The 10168-nt window shown below is 42.7% G+C and overlaps 1 protein-coding gene and 1 long non-coding RNA gene across 16 annotated transcripts in view; one reads left to right on the top strand and one right to left on the bottom strand.

Annotated features, from left to right (window-relative positions):
• Positions 1-293: 293 nt before the first annotated feature.
• Positions 294-8333, bottom strand: FIGNL1 (fidgetin like 1). 15 transcript variants are annotated; one of them, XM_014828355.3, is made up of 3 exons: positions 5775-5941; positions 3573-3595; positions 294-3138 (listed from the first exon to the last, which is right to left on the bottom strand). In XM_014828355.3, exon 3 carries the CDS (start codon positions 3126-3128, stop codon positions 1095-1097), a length of 2034 nt encoding a protein of 677 aa, XP_014683841.1. In that variant the 5' UTR covers positions 3129-3138; positions 3573-3595; positions 5775-5941; the 3' UTR covers positions 294-1094. The 15 variants fall into 15 exon arrangements, with proteins under 15 accessions (XP_014683841.1, XP_070354790.1, XP_014683842.1 ...); XM_070498689.1 differs by lacking the exon at positions 3573-3595 and having other exon boundaries at positions 300-2354; positions 2970-3138; positions 5899-8333; XM_014828356.3 differs by having other exon boundaries at positions 300-3138; positions 5904-6275.
• Positions 6031-10168, top strand: part of LOC106822941 (uncharacterized) — a 27388-nt gene continuing 23250 nt past the window's right edge. The window contains exon 1 of the long non-coding RNA XR_011498560.1: positions 6031-6102. This is a non-coding gene — a long non-coding RNA (uncharacterized lncRNA). The remainder of the gene's footprint in view (positions 6103-10168) is intronic.

Below are 10168 nucleotides of genomic sequence, written 5' to 3'. Positions count from 1 at the left end.
CAAAAGACAACCAACCAAATGTCTTGCCCTAAATGCCACCTAACAGAGGAATGACTAAATTACAGCCCATCCATCCCATGGAACCCTAGGCAGTCACACAAGGGAAGATGTTGAAGAACTATGCTAACATGGGAAATAATGATGATACACCTTAAAGAAAAAAGCAGGCCACAAAAGGGATGCATAATACAATCCCATTCCTGTAAAAAGCTTCTGGAAGAATCGATACTCAACTGCTGTGTTCCCAAAAGTGGAAGGATAACAGTGATTTTTATTTTCTTCTTTTTGTTCTTCCCTATTTTCTACTGTTTCTACAATGAACATGTATTACTCACAAAACAAAATGGTCCATTACCAAAATTTTAAAACATTTATTTTTGAAAGGGAGCAATACTATAGGCTGTGAAGTAGAGTCAAATAAACCATTAATTTTAAACATCACATACCCCCTGGAAAAATACAATATTCTTCACTTTTCAGTTCTGTGGATACGTCTCTGATATTGGATTACACCTTGCTATTTCTGAACATATTTTTATTCAAGTTAATCCTGGTAAGCAAAAAAACCCTTAAGAGGTCACAAACCAGAAGAAAGTGAAAACTAGCACTTTCACTCTAGCTTTGGGTGAGATCTTAAGTCTATTTAAACAACAGTAAGCAATATTCTGTCTCAAATGCAAACCATTATACTAGCAAACACTGAGAATCAAGTGGTCTTCAGAAGACTCTTTCTTCACTAAAAGATGAATATAAATCAGATACATCCTCATATACAAATGAGAGTTAAAAAAGTTTCAATTTGAGCTGACTATTCATCATATTATCCATCTTCAAAAGAAAGACCTCTTAGTAACGTAACAAAAAGTTCATTCTTGTTTCGTATGAATCCACTTACGCATCAGGCAATAAGTGGAAAAAAAAATAAAGCTTATAATAACATAGGCTAGGTCAACTGTCAAACAAGCTATTGTTATTCTATCTAAGGTCCAGAATTCAGAATATACACTAAAACCACAATTAATAAATTCCCAGTTTTCTATGCTAAAAAATGGAAAAGACTGTACTACCAAGATGCCATCTTTTAAGTGTCCCATTTACTTTCCACAACCAAAAGTTTTGTTCCAGTTTTCATAAAGCTCTAAATCTTCTGGAGACACACTAGGTCGCACAGTTCTCAAAGCATTTTCAAAATCAACATAAGCTATTGGTCGAACTTGATCTGGTGTAATTGTGGCAATGTCGGCAGTTTGTAAACTGCGAATAGGACCAAGAGAAGCTTCTCTGCAAAGCTGTGTCATGTCTGCTCCAGAGAACCCATCAGACTGCTGTACAACCATTTCAATTTCCTCTTCACTGAGGCAACACTGCTCCTTGGACATCAGATTAACTACTATCTGTTTCCTGGCTGAAGCTTCTGGGAGGGGGATATAAAGCCTTTTTACCAACCTTCTCCGGGCAGCCTCATCAATTTCTTGTGGCCGATTAGTTGCTCCCACCACTAGAATACGATCTTCAGAAGACGTGGTTGCTCCATCTAACTGAACTAGAAATTCGGTTTTTATCCTCCTGGAAGATTCATGCTCACCATCTCCCCGTTGAGATAACAGAGAATCAATTTCATCAATAAATATCACAGCTGGTTGCTGACACCTTGCAACAGCAAACAACGCACGGACCATTTTCTCCCCCTCACCTACCCATTTAGAAGTCAAGGAGGAAGCAGAGATACTAAAGAATGTTGCCCCAGACTGACTAGCAATGCACTTGCCAATTAGCGTTTTACCAGTTCCAGGAGGACCAAAGAGCAGAATTCCTTTAGGGGGTCCTCGTAAACCAGTAAAGATGTCTGGCCTCATCATGGGCCACACAACTATCTCCTTTATTGTGGCTTTGGCAAATTCTACTCCTGCAATATCCTCCCAGTTTACTGGAGGTCCATGATCCATAATCTCATTCATAATGAGTTCAATCATCTTTGGCTCCAAGTTCTTCAGACGTGCATCAACCACATGTGCTGGTTCTGTAGGTCCTGCACCATAAGGCTTATACTGCATTCCCCCATTCAGATCTCCCCCATCTTGCTTAGGTACAGGAGGAACAAACTTTCCAAAGATTCCTCGGGATCGACTAGCTCCAAGAGACTTTTTTATACCACCATATGAAGACCCTGATGCACGCTGGGGTTGGTGGTGCTTTTTTTGCTGATCTACCCATAATTGTTCTTTTGCAGTTTTAAAAGTAGGCAGGCTGCTTTCCTCCCTTTGGCCAGTATCTTCTGTTTTAGTAGGAGCCTTACTCAGTATTGGGGTGGAAAGTGCATCAATGATGCCAGAACCATAAAAAGCTTTCCGTTCCTGTAGATTTTCACAGCCAGAAGGAAAACAAGACTGATTAGATGAGAACATATTTAGCCCTATGTTGGCTTTTGGAGAGTTGTTATTTTCCTTTTTGACATTGCCAAACAATGGTGTGGCATGGAATTTTGCAGTGCCTGATTCACCAAAAGGCGTTGAGAATATAGGACACATCTTAGTGGCATTAGTCACCATAGGTGGCTGGGCATTCTGAGGGCACTTCAAAGAAGGACTGCTCTCTGGGATGTCTTGGGTCCTATCTGTACCAAGAGCTGACTTAGTTAATGGATCACTCTCCCCATAACCACCACAAATGCTAAATTTAGGAAGATCAAAGACAGCGGCTTCTTTATGGATTACTACTGATGCATCAGCAGGTGCCAAAAGAGAGTCTCTGAATTTTTTGCCAGCTTGCATCATCTCCTGTACGTTACTCATTTTGAAAACATTACTTATTGATAATCCAGACTGCCACTTGTCACTATCAGTTTGCTGAGATCTTACCAAAGTTAAAATGTTTTCCGCATAGTTATTCAAACCAGATTCAACATTGTCAGAATCAATAATTGCAGAATATTTCTCTGCATATTTTTTGAACAGTTTGGTAGCACAGACCTGGGAGATCTCGGAGTTTGCCCATGCATACTGAATGCGTAGTATCTGTGCTCGGTATGCATCCGCCTTCTGTCCTGATGTACATATACCAGACATAAGTGCAAAGTAATTCTTCTGCCATTCACTCAGGTGCACAGACCTAGAGTTGGAGACCTGCATTTTAGAGGTCCTATAACAAATGACAAAAATGAAAAAGAATCAGTATCAAGAAGAAAACAAAGATATAATAAGCTAAATATACTTTTTAAATCTCTTATCTAAAGGAAGGTATATTGGACTTTTCATTTATAAAGACAGATCATTTATAAGGGAAATATGTAGTTAATCAGAGATTCCAAGCATTCAAGATATAAAGATTAAAGGCTGACTTAATAATGTTTTGTTATGAGTTAAACTATGTTAGTTATATAGTAATTTTCCCTGCCAATAAGGAGAATATTCATAAGATTTAGATGGGAAGGATTTAAAATTAATCAGCAAAAGAAAGGCAATATAGAAGAACAATGGAACTACAGAGAAACAAAATGAAACAAACCAACCCAGGAGTGTAAGTCTGGTCTCTAAGAAAACATAAATGAAGGATCTTTTAAGCAAGCCTCTTACTATTGCTGAGCCTTCTGTTTTATCTGTAAAGTGAAAGAAATCCTTGTGAGAATCAAGTCAAACGAGTATGAAAATACTCTGAAAACTACTATTATCATCCCTATTGCACAAATGTAGAGATTCAGGATGAGAGAGTTAAGAAACTTACTAGAGATCACACAGCCAGTCAGCAAGGGTGTCAGAATTCGCACACAAGCAGTTTCACTCCAAGTGCAGTGCGCTTCACCATGTATAAAATGCTCCTTGATGCTACTACCAAAGGTCATTGCTGCATGGATCATAAACATGAACCACTATGATACACTAAATGTTTTTAAGGACTTATTCATGAATGAGAACTTAAAACAGGATGCCCCAGAATCTTTCCCAATTTCCCAATTTCCCATGAAGTATTAAAATGTGAACTGTTATGACAAGTGAAATACGAGAAGAAGCTAAACAATCTGCTAGTAAAGTATTGTTAGATTTCTTCTCTCAGGTTATTTTTATAAGGCTCCTTACATTAAGTAATATTATTGAAACAGAATTGCAGATGAATGTACCATGTTGCAGAATTTCCCTGCCAATCCACAAGAAAAAGTTATAAGGAAACTTGTAAGTTTCCAAGGAGTATTGCAATAAAGCAAAAACCAAGAACTCACATATTTGAAAATTCACCTTCCAAATCACCTGTAAATATAGCTTAATATTCAGTAGGTTCCTGTAGTGCAAGAGCCATGTTTAATACAGCTTTGTATTTCCCAAAATGCCCTACAAAGAATCTATCACACTCTAGGGAGGTGTTCATAAATCTTTGCTGAAAAAAAGTAAAGAAACTTAAGAGGCAGGGAGATTGTAGTTTGCTTAAAGCTATAAAGATAAATAAACTACAGTCAAAACTAGAACTTGTATTTCCTGACAAGCACTTCACCCCTCTTTCCACTATACTATTTTAACCTACTTTAATCTCTTTTATGCACTACTAGAAATGAGAAACTGTAAGAGAGGTGACTTAGAAAACATTTATCACAAACTTTCTTTGTGTATGAGCAACCTTCCTCTCCATGGCTTCATCCCACTTGGTCATCTGCAGTCCTGGGTACTCTTACAACAGCTCTGAGTTCTAGTCACTGTTTGCAGAACACCTTCCTTTCTCTTTTCCACCTTCACCATTTTCTTCAATATTCACCTCCCAAGTCTTACTTCTTCCTTTGAACTCAATCATTTATCCAACAAATACAGATATGGATAACCAAACAACCGTTTAGCCAGCACTGGTCAATAACACAGCCATTGTCCCGTTACCATTTCCAAGTCACTCTAACCTTTATGGCCTTTCCTAGATCTAAAAATTATGGCTAATTAGCACTGATATATGAATGGCATTTCAATCTTCTTTGAAAGTTTACTGCTTATTGTGCATTGTGATATTTGTCTTTTTAGCTAGATAGTTGGCCTCTGCAAGTAGCAACTCTTTTCTATTACATTTATATCCTCCCAGTATCTAGAATAGGGCAATCCACTGGAATAAAAGCTATTAAAATACTGACGGAACTCCTAGCATGTGCCAGACACTGTGCCGGCCCTTTATTTAAGTTTCTAATTCACAGAGACAGCACAGGATTTGGATTCTGGCTCCAGTGCCTGCCAGCCGTGACCCTGAGTAAATTCCTCAAGTTCTCTACGTACAGTAACATTACTTAGTTGACAGGAGCTCTTAATTCTGCAGGGCACTCAAAACAGTTCTCAGCACTAAGAAAATACTCGACGGCGTTACTCCTTATTCCTCACCATCACCCCTCCACGAAGGACAGTATCCGCCTCCTTTCTGATCACAGAGGTCGACGCCTGCCTCGGGTCCCCCGGCTGGGCTGTCAGCGGCGGATGGGGAAGAACTAGCCCGCGCAGACCCATGACTACCACCGACAAGAGGGAAGGCTGAGTGTGTACGACAAAGACTCGGGCCCTGGGAACGACCTGCGACAGGATGCAGCCGGCCAGACCGACCGCCTACAGCCCAAAGTGCCGGGACAGCCTCCCCCGCCCGCGTCCCCACGCTGGGACCGCGCTGCACCGTCAACCGCCTTTCTCGGAGCCTCCAAGGCCCCCTCCTCTAAAAGTAAGTCACCTAAGACGGACCGGCGCTGAGGGCACGCCCGCCGCGAGAAACCACTCCAGGACTCCGGCTTTTCCCTAGCCGGCCCAGGAAGACCCTCAACTCACTGGTGATTTGGGTTGGCGCCGGGAACCAGCCTGGTCCCTCTGCGCTCCGGGTTCAAGGCTCCCAGCTCCTAGCCGCCCCGACTCCAGCCCGGGCGCGGCCCCGCCCCACCTCGTCTCGTCTCACCTCACCTCTCCGCCTCGCCGCCGACGGGAAGCCTCCGAAAAGCGCGGGGATCGCTGTGCGCTTGCGTACTGCTGACGTGCTCGGGCCCGCGACGAGCGTGCGTGCCTGCGTGAGACGCGACGAGTAGGCGCGCGCGTCTCGAGGGCGGGTCTCCCGGGCCGGCCGCTGCTCCGGCTCCTGCAGTTTAAGGAAGGCTGAGAACAGGTATTCTGCGACCAGAGACGTGCTAGCTGTCTGGCCACGACAGGCTTACTGACGTCCTGAACTATCTTCGTTTTCCTGCGCCTGTGCTTCATTTTAAAAGTCCTCCGAAATACGGACGCGGCGCGCTTAGAGCTGACCTACGTTCAGAGGATTCGCGTGGACCGCGCCTCTCTGGACTCACGGCGGGGGAGGGCGGGTCCTCTTGAAGATGGGCGTGGGGAGGGGTGAGCGCGTCTCCTGCAGGGGTAAGGGGAGCCTGCGGCGTCAGAGCCCAGCCCAGCCCAGTCCCCGCGGTTCCCGGCCGTACCCCCTCTCCTGGCCATACCTGGGCGGCGAGTCCGCCAGTCTGTTCGCCAGAGAGCGCGTTAGTAGGTGGGTGCTGGGGAAAGGGTACTCACTGGCGGAGAGGCTTGAATAGAGTGCCCTGCAAGATCGGCGTGCATTTTTGAGACCGAAGGGAATTGGAATACCTGCTTTGCATGAATCTGGCAGCTCAGATCTACTCCTCAGCTAGCACTTCCCTTTTCCCGCCCTGCACTCTCTAGGGACACGTTCCTGGAAGACTGAAAAGCACTCTATTATTACCTGGGACTTTGTTCTGGAGCAAGGCTTCAGAGAACAGAACCATGTTTAGATTAGTGAATTGCATTTTCAGACCAAGTGACAGAATAGCCACTCACAGCTATTCTGTGGGTAAGCTATTCTATGGGGTAATTGCTGTCATGTCACATAAGTCTGGAGGTTGGCAGTTCCAGGTCTGATGACACTACCTAAGGGTGTCATAAAGGACCATTTCTCCTGCCATCTACTTCCCATGGAGTTTCCTCCCCAGGCTTGTCACCTCTTTCTCGGAAAGGGCCTCCACGATCCAAGGAACGTTGCCTCACACAACCATATTTAAAGCAAGAAGGGGCCAAATTGGGGAAGGACCTTTCCCTTTGTGTGTTCTCTCTTGGAAAAAGGAAGAAGCCATTTCCCAGAAAGCCCCAGTAGCCTCCCTCTGGGTCCTATAGTTACCCCTTCTGAGAAAGGGAATATCTCGTGCAGGAGATGGGGAAAATAGCTGTGCAGTAGCAACTACCAGCACATGACGTTTAAATAAAAAATCCAAAGAAATGTGAGGCAAAAAATTTTTGAAGACCTTTAAGAGAGTTTTAAATGGACACCAAATAAAAGAGATTGGACAATGCATGTTAAAAAATAGACCGGGGTTACAATGAAAACAACAGCTCCCAATTCATTTCTTGGCTTAGACAGTAATAAAAGACTTTTATTGTAATTGCTCATAAGTTGTTAATTTTCTAATTATTATAATTACCCAAAATATATAGAATAAAAATAAATGAAAATGAAAACCAGTATCTCAAGGTCAACTCAGTTGTGTGTTTACTAGCCATTTTTCTACTTGTATATTTAGAAATCACCATATAAATACTATTTGAGTAATTAGCAATTTTTGGTGATTTTCATCATCAAAATTTTAATGATAGCATTTTGGAGACTTCATATGAACCACTGTCTTAGCCTCCTAAGAGTATTGTTCAAATACTGAATTACATTTATAGTTACCAGGGTTAGCTTTTTTCCAAGTGACACTAGCATTGCTACTTCACTTTTGTGCATCTGATACAAAAGCATTCCCCAATCCAGCAATTTTCTCTTCCTGCAGAGCTGGCAAAAGTATGACCCCCTTCTGTACCCTCTCTGAATCTCAACCTCATCCTCATCTATAAAACGAGAATATCTCTAACTCAGGGTGCTGTTACAAGGATTACAATCAATACGAGATATAATACTGTAGGGGATCAGAATTGGCCACCCCAAAATGTGTCCCTTTAGCATGAGGATTATTGTGGGCTGGTTACTTTTAAAAACTGCAGAGATGGGAGAAGCTCTGAAAAGTAGAATTTACCATTTGTAAGAGACAGTTACATTTGTAAGGGAAATCTCCATTTGTAAAGGTGCCTCCCTCTCTATACCAGGAAGAGGGGGATGACCTTATCTCTAGAAACCCTTATCAGTGCAGAAGGCAAGGACTTAAATCTGCATAATAACCTTACTCTTGTTTACTGTACTTTTCTGGTAATCTCCCATAACTGACTCCGCCACCCCCAGCATCCTCCCCTGTCTTTAGATGAAGATGGTATTTAAGGTGAGAAGCTCCATCGCTTTGGTGAGTTGCTCAGTTTTCCTGAATGTCTCCCATATATACATGTTATAAAGCTGTGTTTGATTTTCTCTTGTTGTTCTGTCTTATATCAATTTAATTCGTAGCCCAGCCAGAAGGACTCAGAGAGTAGAGGATTTGTCTTCCCTACAATACTGAATTAGCAAAGTAGTAGCTGGCACATGACAGACATTCAACAGAAGCTGTGATGCTGTATCATATTTATTGCTGCTATTAATGCTATTTTTGGGGATTCAAATTCTTACACCATCGCCACACTTTTTCATCTTTTACAAATGGGACATTTTAGAATACTATCCTAATACTTTAGCATAATATAGAAGAGTTTAGTGCTTGAGCTATGCAGATGTTAAACCTTCCCTCTGACACCACAGACGGTGTTCTTTCTTCTCCTGAGTAGAATTTTTGAACCTGCAAGGGAAGTGATTTTCACCTACAGCAGAGTGCCAGTGCTTGGTGTGAGGGATTCTGGGAGATGGCTGCATATTTCCATATTCATGAATGTTATAAACATGGTCTCAAAAAAATGCCAGTGTACACTTGAGTGATCTCATTTGTTTTTGAACAGAGGGAGACTATGGTCCCAAATAATGTGCATCCCTGTGTGCCAGGACAGTTAGACTTTATATAAGTTTCAAAGAGATGTGTTTGTTGGGGCCAGCCCCATGGCCGAGTGGTTAAGTTTGCACACTCTGCTTTGGCAGCCTGGGGTTCGCCAGTTCGGATCATGGGTGCAGACCTACACACTGCTCTTCTGGCCATGCTGTGGTGGTGCCCCACATAGAAGAACTTGTATGACCTATAACTAGGATTTACAACTATGTACTTGGGCTGTGGAGAGAGAAAAAAAGGAAGATTGGCAACAGATGTTAGCTCAGGGCCAATCTTCCTCACCAAAGAGATGTGTTTGTCAATGTGTGGAAGGTGGTAGGATGGTATTGAGGAGATATTGAAGTAGACAGGACAACAGTCAGTTCCTTCTTGGTGGGATTCCTGAGTGTGACTGGATTCTGATTGATTTCTGTGCCAGCAGTCTGTGCACTACATCATGACACTAAATTGAATATATATTTACGTAAAGATACTATACACATAGATTAAGCTGAATAATCCAGACCTTTAAAAACTTCCCCACATTGGGCTATTAGGGAGTTGTCTGGTTAGGGTCAGGGGCCAAGACTCTACCCTAGGAGGTGAAGAAGGCTTTTTCCCAGAAGGGAAAGGATGTTCTCACTGCCAGTTATCCTTAGATATGGCTCATTCTGGGGATCAGACAGCATATTTGGCAGCATGGTCAAGTGGGCAATGGTGTAGATTTCAGACTGGGTTCCAGTCCCAGCTCAGCCACCAATAATCAATATGGCCTTGGTACTAGTCACTAAACGTATTGATGTCTTGGTTTTCTCATCCGTAAAATGGGAATAATCATTGGGAATTTTAAAGTATTAAATAAGTTAATATCTAAAAAATATGTGTAACAGCACCAGCATAGACCAAGTGCTATGAGTATGTGTGTTAAATAAACTGGGAGGAAGTAGTTCTTCCTCTTTCTAGGTTAGGTAGTGTGGGGTCTGATCACTATATTATGGGGATGTCTAGAGAAGTCAGGAGGTGGGGTGAACTGCCATGAGTTACTTAGAAATGAGCCAGAAGTCATACCACCTTTTAACTCTGCTGGGTCTACATCTAAGCTGGTGTCTTAGATCTCCACCAAAAGATCCAGCCAGTTCAGAGGAGGGAATTCTTTAGTCACTCAGCCAACTTCCTGACTCCTGTCTGTGCATGTCTCCCAGCAGCATCCCTATTTTCACCTGCTGCCCAGTCTCCTGCCTCAAACTCAAATCTCAGCCATCTTCCCAAAGTACATTTATGGACGGG

Source organism: Equus asinus, chromosome 1 (assembly GCF_041296235.1).
Source record: "Equus asinus isolate D_3611 breed Donkey chromosome 1, EquAss-T2T_v2, whole genome shotgun sequence".
NCBI classification, from domain to species: domain Eukaryota; kingdom Metazoa; phylum Chordata; class Mammalia; order Perissodactyla; family Equidae; genus Equus; species Equus asinus.
The sequence above is the reverse complement of the archived record's forward strand: the minus strand, read 5'-3'. Positions and strand labels throughout refer to the sequence as shown.